The sequence below is a fragment of the Diplotaxodon limnothrissa genome, linkage group LG23 (assembly GCF_057381915.1).
Source record: "Diplotaxodon limnothrissa isolate DT_005_m linkage group LG23, D_limnothrissa_male_GT1.1, whole genome shotgun sequence".
NCBI classification, from domain to species: Eukaryota; Metazoa; Chordata; class Actinopteri; order Cichliformes; family Cichlidae; genus Diplotaxodon; species Diplotaxodon limnothrissa.
In genome coordinates this window covers 41,460,281-41,478,375 of record NC_140617.1, presented here as the reverse complement: position 1 = coordinate 41,478,375, position 18,095 = coordinate 41,460,281, and the positions used below count along the sequence as shown (strand labels likewise).

At 41.3% G+C, this 18,095-nt stretch overlaps 1 protein-coding gene across 1 annotated transcript; it reads right to left on the bottom strand.

The window, feature by feature from the left end:
• Positions 1–158: 158 nt before the first annotated feature.
• cab39l (calcium binding protein 39-like) lies at positions 159–18,047 on the bottom strand. The gene is made up of 10 exons (XM_085347240.1): positions 17,834–18,047; positions 14,757–14,808; positions 6,297–6,428; positions 5,841–6,005; positions 5,336–5,454; positions 5,046–5,214; positions 4,487–4,546; positions 1,467–1,532; positions 1,193–1,336; positions 159–380 (listed from the first exon to the last, which is right to left on the bottom strand). The coding sequence occupies exons 3-10, from the start codon at positions 6,396–6,398 to the stop codon at positions 201–203; spliced, it is 1,005 nt and encodes a 334-aa protein (XP_085203366.1). The 5' UTR covers positions 6,399–6,428; positions 14,757–14,808; positions 17,834–18,047; the 3' UTR covers positions 159–200.
• Positions 18,048–18,095: the final 48 nt, after the last annotated feature.

Genomic DNA, 18,095 nt, shown 5'->3' with positions numbered 1-18,095 from the left:
TACAAAAAAAGATCAGTGATTAAGAACTACTCTTGCACAAGTTTTTAATGAACTGACAAAGAGGGAAAAAAACAAAAACAAATGACGTCTCAAAGATTTTTTTTTTTTTCAAATAGAGTAACCATTATTGTTAATGTGTTTTTTTTCTATGTCTTCCTATTAATAAAAAGTTGAAGTAGAGGGCAGGCAGCAATGCTTCTCTAGGAAGCCGGTTTCTTCAGATCCCTGATCTGTTTGATTAGGTAGGTCTTCTCGTCGTTGAACTGCTCGTCGTCCGTGCGGTCCTTCTGGAAGTTGCTCAAGAAGTCGATGAGTTTGGTCTGGTTCTTGAGCAGGATGTCGATGATGGGCTGAGTCTTGTTGGGGTTTGCTACAAACACCTTGGGGAAACAAAAAAAGGACAAAACGGGAGGAAAATTCAATTCAGTTTTGTTTTATTTATACAGCGCAGATTGACAACACCAGTCACCTCAATGTGCTTTTTATTGTAAGGTAAATACCCTACAATATTAGAAAGAAACTCCAACAATCCGACGACCCCCTATGAGCAAGCACTTGGCGACAGTGGGAAGGAAGAACTCCTTTCTAAAAGGAAGAAACCTTCAGCAGAACCAGGCTCAGGGAGGCGTGGTCATCTGCCATGTCCGGTGAGAACAGAGAGTTTAATTACTAAAGACTAAATCTATTAGTGGTGTATAAAGAAAGTAAAACAAGGTGAGTGAATAAGAAATGCTCAGTGGATCATGGGAAGCTCCCAGCAGTCTAGGCCTATTGTAGCATAGCAAAGGGAGGATTCAGGGTCAACTGATCCAGCTCTAACAAGATTTGTCAAAAAAGAAAGTTTTAAGCCTAATCTAAAAAGTAGAGGGAGGTCTCCCGAAAACAAACTGGGAGCTAGCTCTACAGAAAAGGACCCTAAAAGCTGAAGGCTCTGCTTTTAAACATCGTAGCAATCACAAGTAAAACATCGACATGAAAGCAAAGTTTTCCATTAGGCTAATATGGTACTATGAGGTCTTTAAGATAATATGAGCCCTATTATTCAAGATTTTATGTGAGAAAGATTTTAAATCCAATTCTGAATTTAACAGGAAGCCAACGAAGAGGAGCCAATATGGGAGAAATATCTTCTCTCTTTCCAAATTTCTCATTAAATGCATCTGCTGGTTTTTTTGTTTGTTTGTTTGTTTACCTTGAAGACGTGGAAGGCCTCAAACTGGATGTTGGCACTCTTGTCTCGGAGCAGATTCATCATCAGCTTCAGGTTCTCTGTCCTGCTGATGTACCGCGTCATGACCGTGAAGTTATGTCTGTCCAATAACAGCTCTCCCAGAAGCTGGAGGGGGGATCAAAGTGACAAATTATTATTAGAGAGGCCAGCTGTGCAGACCCCGCCCCCCAAAAACCCCCCAAAAATCCCATGAAGTCTAAGTAGGAATTTAAATCAATACAGGTCGGAGACAAACCTTTAGAGACTGTCGCTTGGTGACGTAGTTCTCAGAGTGCAGCAGCTTCTCATAGTCTGCAAACACCTACAGTGAAAAAACAAAACGCAGCAACAATCTGAGATCAAATTTTAAGCTTTTGGGAAATATCTATATGGACAATACTTTTTCCAAACAATATCTGATAAATGTTGTAAATAGAGGGCTTTTCCACCAAATGGAAATATGAACGCAAAGTTTATACAGCGCCAAATTACAACAGCAGTCGCCTCAAGGCACTTTATAATGTAAGGTAAAGACGCTACAATAATCGAGAGAGACTACACATGAGCAAGCACTTGGCAACAGTGGGAAGAAAAAAAAAAATCATTTAAACAGGAAGAAACCTCCAACAGAACCAGGCTCGGGGAGGGGCGGCCATCTGCCATGACCGGCTGGGGATGATCACTGGTTTAACATGCCCACTCTCCTGTGTTTAGGACACCTTTCCATTTGCTTCCTAAGTTTAACCTGGCTCATTTCCTTTGAAAACATTAGTGCAGAGTGCTGGTTTAGTTAACTGGGTTTAGCAGGCAACCCATATGTCATAAGGCTAATGCAAAGACCTGGGTTCAAATCTGACCTTGTTTATAGTGGCTACTCTTCCAAAGGCCGTTCGTTGATCCCCAGCTCTTCCACTTCTAAGTTTCCTTTAGCGAGACACTGAACCCAAGTGAACCCTGATATCCATGTAGGATTGCCTGTGTGTGTGACCATTAATGAAAAAGTGTCTGTGGATGCAGCTTCTAGTTTTAAAAGTTGCAAAGTGCTTAGGCGATAAACTAGAGAGAGTGCTTACCAACCTGAAAAGCCACGCAGTGCAATTATTTTGTTGCAACAATTATTCAAAATTGCCAAAACAGTTTGGCAGCACAGTGAATCAAGAAGGTTGTAGGTCTGAACCTGTCCAAAGACACACTTGTTGGGTTAGCTGGAGATCCTAAAGGAGCTGCTGGTGTGATGGAAAATGGTTGTTGTGCTCTTTGTGGACTTAATAATAATAATAATAATAATAATAATAATAATAATATCAATAGATGTTGGATTTTTGATTTTTTACATTCTGCTACCGTACTTCTGTGTCAAGCTGACCTTACTAAATGAAAAGCTCCACATTCTCTTCCTATGCGTAATCTTTCCGATATACCACAAGTTGATGGACGAGTTATCTTTTGCACACAATGTTCCGAATGTATTCTGGGAGCATGGCACAACTAGTCTCAATAAATATTCTAGACTTACAATTGCTCTTTCCTTCCTGCTGTCTGTATGGTTGTTTGACCTCTTTGCAAAGGTAAATAAAACTCAATAAATGAATTTAAATTTAAAAAGAAACCTGGTTGTTTGCATAAATTAGCACCAGATGGCTGTTAAAACATCTGAACCTAGATGAAGACAGTGCTATCGCTTGGCTTTTGAATGTATGGCTGCATAGGGTCAAACACGTACTGTCCGGGTGATGTTTAAGTAATCAGCAATCAATATGATGAAGGTGCTTTTGAATCAAATATTAGATTATACAGGACTTTATCATTTATGGGGACATATCTGATATCGTGAGGTAGGAAAAAAGGAAATCTGAAATGTAACAATAGCGTCTGTATAAGTTACAGAATATTTAAGTAAGAGTTCCAACAGGAAAAGGACTTGTGTAGTTTAGATGAATATGTTTATGCACACTCTGTAGCTTGGGAAAACTTGGAGACAAGTATCAACGCTTATCTGAATGTAGTTATTTTAAAGAAATATCTGCCTGTGTGTTTTAGGTTGAGACAAATGCATATATGATGGAGAAGTTGTTTAACTCTGTGTTTGCACATGGGTAATTTGGCTTGTTAGTATATTTTCTTTTAGCCCAGAAGGCATCTAATGAGATCGATTAAAGCAAATGAAAATACTGCACTGCATCCAAAAGGACAAGAACTGCCTGGACCTGCAAAAATGTAACATATGTAACTAAGAGGAAGTGGATGAATTAGAAGAAACCCCAAACCCTAGACACTTGACTTGAGTAGATCAACACATTGTTATTACAGTGTGTTATTTGTGCAGTCATAGGTTTACCACTAAAATAATAATAACAACAACAGATTGGATTTATATAGCGCTTTTCAAGGCACCCAAAGCACTTTACAATGCCACTATTCATTCACTCTCGCATTCATACACTGGTGGAGGCAAGCTACAGTTGTAGCCACAGTTGCCCTGGGGCAGACTGACAGAAGCGAGGCTGCCATATCGCGCCATCGGCCCCTCTGGCCAAAACCAGTAGGCGGTGCCCAAGGACACAACGATCAGGACAGAGAGCCCGGGGATCGAACCGGCGACCTTCCGGTTACAGATGCGCTTCCCAACCCCCTGAGCTATGGTCGCCCTAAAATCTAATGAGTATGACAAATTCTGGGTTTTTTGTGGCTTAGCCTGATCACTGACTCTACTGAGCCGGCAGTGACATCTCCTGACAGGCCGTCGGCACACATGCTGGGTGAAAAGGTGGTTTTGTGTGGGTTTCTACAGGCTGAGAGCCCTGGGGGGGATCCTGCTCGTGAGAGGGGCTCCTCTGCCTAGAAATGTTGAGGACACAGAGCAGAGCTTTGTATCGAAAGACGTTATGACATTTAGAGAGGCTGTGCAGTTTTCCTATAAATTTACGTTTTTTGTTTTTTAATCTGCCTTCACTGCCAGCTCATTCAATACTCTATCACAAGGCTTCGTGAATGCCTGTGTGTGACTGGGCCAGTGAGCACTGCGGTGACTGATACCTGATCTCGCTGTGCATCCGTGCAAGGTTTCCTCATGCAGAGTCATTCAGAGCAGTGGACAGTGTTTGCAAACAGAGCTCAGTGACTGACCTCCGTGTGTGGTTTAGGTTAACGATTGCTAAAATTCAAAATAGCAAGGCTAATGTGCATTAATATGTGTGGTGGCTAACAACCATCCCAGACTAATCTCTTCTCGGGAGCTGCAGATGTGCAAATGTGTTTGTAAGTCGAAGCACTCACAGCTTCGTAGTTCTGCTCGAGGAATTCGGCCACAAGCACTTTGTGTCTCGTCAAGAGGTCCTGTGGACAAAGACAGAAAAATGCATCTTAGCTGACGGATTCAAATGTTACCGAACACTTTTTACATACACACATGTATGTATACACTGTACAATCGCACGCTGCCCAAAATTTGTCTCCCGTATTGGATCCAATACAACCATCAGTTGCTCGGAAAAAAAAAATGTATTCCCCAAATGTTGCCAGAGGTTCCTGGAGGTGTTTACTTTCCAGTTTTAATTACAATCATCACACTTCAAAATAGCTGACAAGTTAGCGTCACATGGTCAACGGTCACATGTCTGCAAAAATCAGCATAAGTTAAGACTTTTCCTCAACAAAACATGAAAACAAATTTGCCTTTTCTAGGCCTATGTGGGGAACAAAAATATCAAATTCAAATGACACTTGTGTGGGATGTTGGTTTACTAAATCCAAATCCAAACACTGTTGTCAAAGTCCAGTCTGGCTCTAGTCTAGCACCTGACCTGACAGCCAAAAGAAGAAGAAAGAGAGTTACCTTAAAGGTGGCGAATGCGTCAGAAGCAATGTCGAAGGTGGACATCTCCACGTAGTTGAAAAAATTGTGGAAATGCTCCGAATGGAGAACTATCTTGGCGAGCGGCTCGTGGCGGATGCACTCCCTCAGCATGATCCCACAATTTAGCGCCACCTGGGGCATCTCGTATCTTCAAACACAGCAAGAGAGAGAGAGTAACGCATCACCCCCTCCTCGTCATAGAAGCCATATTTATTGTGTTAAGACGCCATTAGGTTGAGGACAGCACGTGCACTGTGTGTTTATCTCACCCTTTCAGCAGTATGAAGAGGACCTCCTGGTGGGAGCAGAAATATTCAACAGTGGGGCTCCTCGTCCCAATCTGCCTCCTGAGGATGTTGTTGAAGATCTGACACACGTCCTTCTTCCCCTGGAAACACACGTAAAACTGAACTAACCACATAACAGCATCTGTAACATTTAGCACGTTAAAAATTAATTAATTGTGTACAGTAGGAAAAAAAGTTGTTTTAAAAGCAGTGCTACAACCTAAAGTAACTTAAATTTATGAGTTGGAGTCAGAGGAGGCCTGTAATGGTAAGAAAACTGTACAAGGTTTTTAAATACACCATCAAATTTCATTATTTTCACTACATCTTGCAAAACTACAGCAACAATATGCAGCATTTCTTAAAAAGTCTAGAAGAGCTGTTAAGTTTCCTCTGCTCATGGATGTTTATTTTCTATCACGTTTCTGTGTCAGCTTTATCACAAGTGTGCTTCTGCAGCACATCTGTGATACTTTCTTCTGCTTACCTCAAAGTCTATGACCTGCAGGTTTTCTACCAGCGCGATCAGCAGGCCGCTGTTGTACAGCTCCTGGGCCAACTGGGCCACAGTCTCGGTGTGGGGCTCCTTGTCATTGCTTCCATACAGGATCTCTTTCATGGACACCAAACACTTAGACACCTCCTCAGAGGCCTGTAGAACAGAAAACTACAGGTGAGGAAGGATGGAGGCAAAGAAGGCATCATTTAGAGGAATAACATGTAGAAACTATCATTAGTAAAAGAGAGCGTGAGCTTGAATTTGGCTTGTAACTCTGATTCTTTGATCCCCTGTGTGCATGTGTGAGAGAGTCTTGACAGTGAAGCGTCAGAAGATGACAGGCGCAGGCTGTTTCGCGCTCCCACCCTTGGGGCCTCTTGACACCCATTCACACACACACACACACACAGACGCACACAGACACAATCAAATAGATTCCTCTACCTTGTCTGTCTTCTTGTCCTGTTTGACCAGGATGGCCAGGTTTTCCTTCAACGTCTTGACAATGTCGGCGGGACTCTTGTGTGATTTACCAAACAGCGGCATGATGGACACGTGTGCACACGCCTTTGGGACCTGTGAAACACAGCAATCAGTGTTAAATGTATTGTTTATTGACTGATGAATCAATTCAAGCTACAATAGAATAGCCTGTAATTATAAAAGCTACGATCTATTTTTACCAGACTTGTAAAACTGCCAACGTTTCAGTGCTTCCCACAAACGTCAGTTTACAGTGCTGCTTACTGACAAAAATGCCACTTTTAATGTAGTGCATTACAGAGATGACTATAAAGTTGTAAGTGCCCTCTTGTGGGCAAACAATATACTGTGCTCACTTTTATTAAATATTTCTATTTGATTAAATATGAATAAACCACTATTTTCAATCATTTTTCCAATATAAATATTCCAAGAAGCATTCAGAAGCTGCACCGATTGTGATTCCAGCTCCAAGTTGTGCATCCCAAACAAGCAAAAACATTTTTCAAGGCAGGTGCGTAGGAGAGGTACAACGCAAATAATTTGCCACATGAAGGGCACTGAAACGTCACGAATAAATGTATTCCTGCGAACTGCAGCCGTGTGTCTGTGGAAACCGTCATCACCCTGTACTGCACCTACAAGTCGCATACAGATCTTTAGATGGGCTGATGACACTGTGTTGACTCACGGTGTAACATTGTTCTTGCTCCATCTGTTTGATATGAAAAGATAAGAAAAATGCTGCTGATAGGGAAGTAACAATCTGAGTAGTCTTCTTCTACCGTTGAAAAACATTCCAACACCATATACATGTCTAGAAGTCAGGTTGCTACACATCTGACAGCCTGTTAGAAATCATATTATGGCAAGAACCAATCAGCTGAATAAAGAGAAACAAGAGTCCATCAATACTTGATCAGTAAATCCGGAAAACTGCTAAAACTTTGAATGTGTCCCAAAGTGCAGTTGCAAAAACTATCGAGGTAGGTATATATAGTCAAGTCAGTAGTTTCTGTAATTTAATAACAGTTTAAATAATCTTAAGATTCAAAAGTAGGGGAGTCCAAACTGCACCGTAACATAACATCTCCGTCATATTATGACACAGCCAGTTCCTTTTTGACTGATCTTATAGTTGGAGCTGGACCACATGAACTCAACCCATTCCTTACTCGTGCTGCTGCAGTCGTTCCCCATTCAAAACTTTTCACTGCTGTTGCATTTACATGCTACTGTTGCACTGTTTTGTCCAATCAACTGACTGTGGCAGATACCAGCCCCTCCCTCAGCTAGCTTCTGCCAGAGGTCTCGTCCTCCCCACCATCACCTAGTGCTTCTCACTCAGATCTTCTGATTGTTGCGGTCCTCATTCTTATATTATAGTGTCTTTAGCTAAAACTACAACGTGCCTCGGATCAGCTATTTGTTGACATGAACTGCTATCCTGTCTTGAAAGAAAATAAATCAAATAAATACCTGAGCATTCAGGATTAAGCTTTAGAATCAAACCTTTTATGTTTTTTAACCACTAAAAACAGGGCAATGTGAGCAAACTTCTGTTCAAACATTCAGTCTATGAGGAAGAGGAAAAAGTTGATTCAAATGAAGGCGGAAGGGAGCTAAATCTGCTCCTTTTGGTCAGAGGATGAGCTATGATGCAGGACAAGGTGAATCATGCGAGGCTTCCCTAGTAAACACCAACAAAATACAGTATGGAGCTGGTATGGAGCATAGTAGTTCGTTCACGTCCCTTGAGTTACATTAGTTACTCTCATCTTGACAGCTCAAGCCTGTATGAAACCGACAATTCTAGTTTATGTGCATCAAAGTAGCAAGCTGTGTTTTGCCCTATTACTGCCAGAATGTCAATCATGCTACCAACAATGCTACTAGCAATCTGTTGCAGCCACACTGCGCACTAAGCTGACATTGTACATAATGCCAAGCACCTTAAAAGGACTTTCAGCATTTGCTCCTTCAGTCACAGGTTTACAAATATAGCTGTCAACTGATGGTTTTTAAGCTAAAATACCAGGAAAACAACACATAAATATACTTGTTGCTGAGTATATCGGGTAAGTTAGAGAGGTTGTCCACAATGCTCTGTGAGCATATTAAGGGATCCAGGAGGCAGCAGTGGCCTTCAAAATCCAGGCCAGGTCAGGAACAGCCACAGAACTTGTGACTGCTAATCCTCATCTGGGAATGTAAAAGGGCATTAACCCTAACTCCCACCGTCATTCCTCCCTCCATCTGCTCCATCCTTCACTCATTTCATCCTCTCTTTCTTCTCCTCTTCACAAAACACTTCTGCTCCTCAGTTCCCCGTCTCCTCGGCCACTGGCTCACAAGACATTCATCTAGAACTGATGCTAGCAGCCAAATTGTCTGAATGTTAAAGCCTCCTTCTACACTATACATTGTAAAGCATTCACAGTGAACAGGTAAAGTGACCGTGTCCATGGAAGTCCTTGGAAAAACACCTGCACAGTGTTTTCTGGAGGAGAATATTGCTTCAGCTGGACCTACTGAGCTTTTATTTTAATTTGTCCTTTTTTTATCCTATCTTGTATCTCTACAGTTATAATGATGAATGTCTTTTTTAAACATGAACAAAGTTTAAAGTAATGAGGTCAGTCTGTGCACAAGTAATCCCCCTGAGCCAAAAGCTCAGGTTTCAGACAGCTCTGAGCACTGCATTCAAGGCCGTTTTCATAAATCCATATGATGCTTCTGTGAGCACAGAAGCCACGCCTACCTATTCATCAAACCTCCTGCTTGATAGGGATAACCAATCAGAAGAAAGTTGTCTTAAAGGCAGACAACATCTTTTGGAATGAACTGAGAGGCTACATCAAGGCTTCGACAATGCAAAATAAAGCTTATTTAGAACTGAGTGTAAGTGAATATACTCCTTTATAATAAGTTGGAATAAAAGTATGAAGCTTGAGATGAGTATAAGTTCAAATGAGCCCGTCTAAAGCACATTAGAACAGTAACTCATCTCTGGAGACTGTCGAGTGTCACATACTGGAAGCTTAAAGGAGCCTAAAACTTTAAAGCATTGATGCCTGATATGAAAGAGCCTTATGTGAGACATACAGCTATGGATATTTATTTGACTTGTTGAGACTGTTTATTAAAAAAGTTTCTGACTTAGGTCATCTGTTTTCTACCCTCCAAGGGAAAAAACAAACCTCTCCACAGAGCTACAAAAACCTCTTTGACTTGTTCATTATCAAATACAACAGGAAGTTCCCTTAACCAAGTTCACACACACACACACACACACACACACACACACACACACACACACACACACACACACACACACACACACACACACACACTATCAGTTTCTTCAAAGGCCACTTAGCCTGGCAGATGTGTGGGCCACTTCAAATCACAAGACCAGGAGAATAAAGAGCTGTGACAGTAAAGGCTGATTTCCCCTGATGATCGTAAAACAAATCCGTGTAGGTGTGCTGACAGAGTTATTACTTCAATCCTTCCCCTATAAAAACACGTCTAATTACATGACAATGCATCCACCATGCTGGCCACTTACGGCCAACTTACATTTCACAGAGTTGTCATAAAAGGTGCCGACTGTTTACAGCTGCTGCAGATCCTGGTGCGTTGTCGCAATAAGAAAAGTAAGCTGATGCATTCCAGAGGTATTTGAGCAGAACAGTGAGTGCTTTCCTCAGACTGATAAAAGGTAGGAGTTGAAAGAAACATTGAAGGTAAAATGTCATCTTTCACATTATTCAGGAAAGGGGAAATTGCACGGGGGATTGGACGCCTGCAAAAACAAACAAACAAACAAACAAACAAACAAACAAACAAACAAACAAACAAACAAAACAAAACAAGAAAACAGCCTGGATTGGAATCACAAGGTTTTCACCTTACAAAAGGAAATCTGAGCTGACACAGCCCCGCTCAGCTATGTTTGTGTTCTTCATAATCAGTTCTTCAAAATGTTCTGTGTGACTGATTTTGATTCTTTATTCGGAAGCAGTTGAATCACAGAGAGGGGACACCGCAGTGACATGGAAAATAATACCAACCCCTCCGTGAAAAATGTTCTTCTGCTAGCTTATGTCATTTGAATACCAAGGTGTGCAGTGGGTGAAAAGGGAGCTGTTTTAAAGTCCATCCAGGAACAGGTGACAAACATAACAAGGCTACTTGAGTTTCGCTTTATCTTTCGATGACATCATGACGGCAAAACTTTAGTCAGGTCAATATTTGTCGAAGGATAAACTGGCAATGAGGAATTGCTCATGAAAAGAGGGGAGCCATGCTTGCAAACAACGCCTTCCTGCTTTTCTAATCTAATCACACTGTAGGCGAGTGCGTCAGGTAATAACCAGTCGAGCAGTGCTCCCAGTCCGGCCTTGTTCCTGCAGCTCTAACTAAGTGTTTCTGATTATTAAAGAATACTTAAAGGGCCCCTTTTAATCATTTAATAACATGTCTTTTGAGTCCTGGAAAGCTTAAGCAGCTGATTACTCTGAAGTCTTCATTTTCACTTGCACCCTTCTTAAGACTGACTAAATGTTATGTAATGGAATTAATCTTGTGCCTGCTGGGCTCGAGCGCACACTGCGAGCTGCTCAGCTTAGGTATAAGCTTACCTGAGATGTTCCTTGTTGCCCCAAATATGAATTTTTCAACTAATCGCAAGCAATCTAAATGAGCTTTAATCCAAATACAGATGTACAGAATATAAGTAAAGGTTACCCAGAACAGGGAGTATAATTTCAAAAAGATTATGAGGCATTATTTCAACAGTCAGGTACAAACATGTGCAACAGGGTTAATAATGCTTGCATCTGTCGTTGCAGCACAGCAGTATGTCCCCTTAAAACAGTCTTAAGGAGTTAAGGAAACTGGACTTCTTTTTGATCTGATGGTAAATGAGCCATGCCTTGACTCACATCTTGTCTCATGTGACTCTTAATAACTTTACAGGATGGGTCAATGACTGAGGACCACCTCCCCAATGCCACTAGGTATTAAACATCTGGGACTCCCCATCGGTTTTAGAGCTGAAGAAGCTTCTTGGATGAGAGGTCAAACGTCTCCATAAACCAAAAAGACATTCAGCTGCCTTCATTAGTAGCGCTTAAGAGTGCCACGACCTGATTGGCTGAGAACCTACACAGACATGCTTGCATTCTTGTTCTAAAGGACTGGCACCCCCATTTAAACTTGCCTATGTAAGCAGTGTGGTTCAAACAGCGAGTGAATTCCTTTAAAAGTATTAGAGGTTTTATATAAATGTAAATAATTTGCACAGACTCCCACAATTCATCTCTCTTCATCGCATTAGGACACCAACGGAGGACCATAAATCCTGCATAAAACAGCATCAGAATCATCAATATTTTAGGAAGTAAATAAGGCGATATTTTAATGTTTCTACTGCTACTCCGTGAAAACAATGTATCCTTTAATTTCTCTTTAGCAATTCTTTTATATAGTCTTGTAACTGCAAGGATAAATCGCTTAACTAAACAGTTATTTTTTTATATTATATACATTTTATATTAAATCTATAATTTACTGGAAGGCTCTTATTTTAGTAAACCAATGAATGAAAAATACAAATCCAATTGGCTGTTCATTGGCTGTTCATTGTGTAGATTCTTTGGCTGAATAGTCAGTTCACTTTAAGAAAAACATAATCTTTAGAGTTCAGTCTGTAGTCTTTGATATATTTGCCTGTCCGTTTGCTACATGAAAACTATTTGTTCAGCTTCAGTCCAAAATTATATCACATGCTCTAAAACTTATCAGATCCCTGCGTTATGTTCCTAAGGTACAAACCAAATCAAATCGGTATAGTATGGTATAATACAATAAAGATTGTCATCAGGGGTATGGCTCGTCTTGTGACATACAGTGGGGCAAAAAAGTATTTAGTCAGCCACCGATTGTGCAAGTTCCCCCACCTAAAATGATGACAGAGGTCAGTAATTTGCACCAGAGGTACACTTCAACTGTGAGAGACAGAATGTGAAAAAAAAAAATCCATGAATCCACATGGTAGGATTTGTAAAGAATTTATTCGTAAATCAGGGTGGAAAATAAGTATTTGGTCAATAACAAAAATACAACTCAATACTTTGTAACATAACCTTTGTTGGCAATAACAGAGGTCAAACGTTTACTATAGGTCTTTACCAGGTTTGCACACACAGTAACTGGTATTTTGGCCCATTCCTCCATGCAGATCTTCTCGAGAGCAGTGATGTTTTGGGGCTGTCGCCGAGCTACACGGACTTTCAACTCCCGCCACAGATTTTCTATGGGGTTGAGGTCTGGAGACTGGCTAGGCCACTCCAGGACTTTCAAATGCTTCTTACGGAGCCACTCCTTTGTTGCCCGGGCGGTGTGTTTTGGATCATTGTCATGTTGGAAGACCCAGCCTCGTTTCATCTTCAAAGTTCTCACTGATGGAAGGAGGTTTTGGCTCAAAATCTCACGATACATGGCCCCATTCATTCTGTCCTTAACACGGATCAGTCGTCCTGTCCCCTTGGCAGAAAAACAGCCCCATAGCATGATGTTTCCACCCCCATGCTTCACAGTAGGTATGGTGTTCTTGGGATGCAACTCAGTATTCTTCTTCCTCCAAACACGACGAGTTGAGTTTATACCAAAAAGTTCTACTTTGGTTTCATCTGACCACATGACATTCTCCCAATCCTCTGCTGTATCATCCATGTGCTCTCTGGCAAACTTCAGACGGGCCTGGACATGCACTGGCTTCAGCAGCGGAACACGTCTGGCACTGCGGGATTTGATTCCCTGCCGTTGTAGTGTGTTACTGATGGTGACCTTTGTTACTTTGGTCCCTGCTCTCTGCAGGTCATTCACCAGGTCCCCCCGTGTGGTTCTGGGATCTTTGCTCACCGTTCTCATGATCATTTTGACCCCACGGGATGAGATCTTGCGTGGAGCCCCAGATCGAGGGAGATTATCAGTGGTCTTGTATGTCTTCCATTTTCTGATGATTGCTCCCACAGTTGATTTTTTCACACCAAGCTGCTTGCCTATTGTAGATTCACTCTTCCCAGTCTGGTGCAGGTCTACAATACTTTTCCTGGTGTCCTTCGAAAGCTCTTTGGTCTTGGCCATGGCGGAGTTTGGAGTCTGACTGTTTGAGGCTGTGGACAGGTGTCTTTTATACAGATGATGAGTTCAAACAGGTGACATTCATACAGGTAACGAGTGGGGGACAGAAAAGCTTCTTACAGACGACGTTACAGGTCTGTGAGAGCCAGAGATTTTCCTTGTTTGAGGTGACCAAATACTTATTTTCCACCCTGATTTACGAATAAATTCTTTACAAATCCTACCATGTGAATTCATGGATTTTTTTTTCACATTCTGTCTCTCACAGTTGAAGTGTACCTCTGGTGCAAATTACTGACCTCTGTCATCATTTTAAGTGGGGGAACTTGCACAATCGGTGGCTGACTAAATACTTTTTTGCCCCACTGTATCAAAGTATACTGATAATCTAATTATGTTAGGACCTGACAGAAACAGGCCGATTGCCTTCTCGTGCTGCCTCACTGACACGATATTCAGCCGAGTGTAGACACAGCACCGAGCGACGGCACATTCTCGCCATAAGCAGATTTGTCTTGGGTTATCTGAAAGGATGACCTCTGCTGCAGACATATGGGCCTTTACTGTCATCCTAACACCGCTGTGCTGAGGAGTCACTCAGTACATTTGATTCAACTCGCTTCTTAATGCACTACATGCATATCTGACTGATCAAAGATTTATTTGTTGTGTAGTTGCAGTTTTCCTGAACTATGCAATCCGTTTGTAGACCACTGAATGTTTGATCATTGAACTGCAGCTCTTATGAAAAATGTCTCTCCTCACTATCAAAGTATGGATTCCCTCAAGGTTCAATACTAGGGTGAACTGTATTTTCACTATAATGCTACCACTTACAAATTGTCTAACTGATATAAAAGTAGAGCCTGACTGATATTGGATCTTTAAGACCACTACAGATATCATTATTTGGTCATTTTGGCGTTTTAACCACATCCTTTAATTGTTAGACCTTTACCTTGAAATTTTAAACACTATGAGGCAACTGTTGTTGTGAATTGTTAATATCACTGATACACAAACTACCATTAACGCTGTTATTTCCTCTCGGTTAGAGTACTGCAAAGGTCCTTTAATAAGGTATATATCAGAAATAAATAATAAACTCTAGTTTACATAAAACAGCAAAAGACAGAAAAGCAAAAATATTGATCAGATTTTTAATGACTCTAGCTGATTTGTTTCAAATTAATTAGTAGAGTTACTCTTAATTGTCAAGCCTTTAATGGGCTAACCCCAGAATATATATCAGAACTGCTGCCCACTTACGAATCAGTGCTTCAGGCAGATCCCCAGGCAGGAACTTGCTCTCTTTTAAACACTAAACAAGACCGAACAGAGAAACTATTAGTAATCACTTTTAAATAATTTGTGTCATATGGCAATACATTAAAAAAAAAGACTAACAGTCATATTAGTCATAACTCTCTTGGCACTGCCCTCATCAAACAGCTGCCTTTTGCAGCGCTGGATTATAGTAACATTCACTGTAACAAACTGCATGGCAGTGGGCGGCTCTGATGACTAATCGGTGACATTCCAGCGCAGCAAGATAGTGATCCACGACAGGAGCTGGAGAGACGGTGACGTAGCGATCTGTCACACCTACAGGCCACTCAGGCGGCAGAAGAGGGAATACAAGCTGGACATTTCGTGGCTTGTGGTAAGACCAGGGGGAAGCAGTGGGGCAGCTCGTCGCACACTTGATAATTTGTTCAAATAAATTAACTTTGTGCTCAGGAATTCTTGGCAAATTCATTTAATTAAGCCTAGAAGTTTTCTAACAATGCGAAGAATCTACCACAGCCTTTCAATGAAGGAGAAAGGTGACATCCTATTATTTTTGCCTGGAATGTGAGTCATTCATGGTGTACTACTAACACATGCAACAGGAATGCAAACGCTGAAGGAGGAGCAGCAAGGACAATAACCCGCTCGTTCAGCATGAATTATTGCTGCTGGCATTAGCTAAGTGATTAACATCAACTGCAATAAATCTGACAAAGCATTGACTGGAAGGTTCACGTCTGACGAAGCTGGAACACGTCTATCAGTCGTAAGATCAGAGTGAAGACACACAGGTTGTAGTTTATAGCAGCACAGTTTCAGGCCTTTTTAAGTTAATTTGACAAAGATGGTCAAATTTCTCAGTCAGCATCCTGACCGAGACTGTCCAAGCCAGGGCTCGAACCGGCAACCTTCCGGTTACAAGACGAACTGCCAACTGTTTGAGCCACGATCTAATCTATGCCCACCTCCGACTACAAAGAGTTGTTTGCTTCAATTATATTCACAAGGAAAGGCGACATGAAAGACCAGACATCATCAAGCAAAATCTCACTTACAAAGAGATTGTTAGGTAGGACCAACCTGATATTAGTTTAAACTCTGATCCCCAACTGCACTTGATGCACTTCAGTGAAGCATACAGGGCACATCTGTAATATTTAAGACTGACTTAGGTCTTTGTGCTCTCAGTGGTTAGCACTTTCTGCATGTCCAGCTGGAGGAAGCCGGCGTTATCAAGAATGGCTGTGAAAAGCTACTGCAATACTTAAAGTGGGGACTTTTTTGTCAGCAAGGCAAACTTTCCTTTTCAATCACATTTACTTCCTTACGGGTGGCAGACACTAACCTAAAAACAAGCCTGAGCATTTGATTGGTGGATCTACTGAGAAGCAAGACACAGAGGACATGACAGCCAGGCTAGATGGAGTCTTTATGACTCACATGGACTGCTGGTAGTCAAAGGTAACAGTCTGAGAAATCACAACTATAATGTGCAAGTTTTTTATTCAGGACAATATGAAGATTGCTGTACTTAAATGCAGAGTCATTACAGGTTAATACTGCAATCAAGTGTGAAATAGCTTATATGAGAAGCTTTTACCTTGAGATATCAAGGCCAGTGGATTTACTCATAATGTAAAGCATATATTGTAGTCCGCTTTCAAATTAAAAGCACAAGAGTGAGTCATGAAACGAGACTGTATGGAAGACAGACACCTTTGTGAAAGAATCTACGTCAAAAAGTGTTGTATAGCATCAAAGATAAATGTAGGGCTGGAACTAGCAATTAAGGATGAACCAAATTATTAGGAGAATGCAATATTTTAAAAATAATGTATAAATTTCGCTAATATTGTTTTGTTTCATTTTTTGTTGTTATTTATTCTTCATTCAGTGTCAGGAAAACAAAATAATCTCTGTTCCAGATTATCTTACTAGATTTAAAGTTTCTGAGCTCCTTATCACACCGTCTTTGAACATTTATCTGGCACAGACCTGATCTGATACAGCACATAAACAATGGCCAATGCCACTGGGGAACGTCATTTAATTGCTCGTAGGTTACTAATGTCCATGCGATAGTATCAGTGCAACTATTATTTCAACAGACATTTAACTTGTCAATCATTTATTCACTTTGCAAAATAACTACCTTTTAAACATGAATAATTATGAAATTCAGGCTCTCTTTCCCTATAGTTAGCCTTTTGTCCTGCTCTCTTCTCTTTCCTATCACTCCCAGCTGATCACAGCCCCCTCCCTGACCCGGGTTCTGCCAAAGGTTTCGTCCTGTTAAACAGGAGTTTTTTCTTCCCACTGTCACCAAGTGTTTGTCCATCAAGGGGTTGTCTGATCTTTCCCATTTGTAGGATCTTTTCCCTAGAATATAAAGCACCTTATGGTTGTTGTTGTTGTTGTTGTGAATTGGAACTATTGGCACTATTTAAGTGTCTTTGTTTAAAAGCCATATGATAAAATGAAAAAAATAAAATAAAATTTGCCAAAACTGTGATCTTGATAAGGTTTATAGCTGCATAAAGCAGTGACTCAATGGAGACTTTATGACTAGCATTTTACTTTGAAATCCAAACCCGGAAGTTGGATTGTGATCATTCGGGTTGACCTGGTCCTAGTCGTTTAAAGTAATAAAGGAGGGAGGAGGGGGGGGAATAAAAACAAAATACACACACTGTAAATGAACTCCCGAGGAATTAAAGACCTCGCTAATTACCCTCTTTAGAGGAATAAGAGCTTATAACGCTGACAGCAGTAAACAGCACATAAGGCCGCATTAACAGTCCCAGACAATGTGATTTAACAAGGCTACACCCCTCTCGCCTCCGGCCAAACTCCCCTCTTTTTTGTTTGACAGATTTCCAAAGCTACCCACAGTTGTCTGCATCATCTCATGAACAACTGCAGAAAAGGACGTTGGGGCTCTCTCATGCATCAACATAACCGACGTTTCAACACCGACTTAAGTTACAAAGGGCAGTCATATTAGGTTATCTGAAAGCTATTGCTCTTCGACAGTAGAGCCTAGAAATAATACTTACAGTGGGAAGATGTTTGGTGGGGGGATCTGTAAATGTCTTGACCGCTTCTGTCCCGGTTCACAGCGCAGCCGAAGCTCCCAGATAGACGCCTCACGTGCTCACGCCAGGGCTGTTTGTCGACACAAAAGTCGGCTAAAAATGTGTACGAAACAATTTAAAATGTGTGGAATCTGTTAAGAAGGCAGTGCTGAATTCCATCTGGTCGCGTTCCAGTGTGCTGCCAAGTTAGCAAGAACGGAGAGATTAAGGACTTCCCGATTGC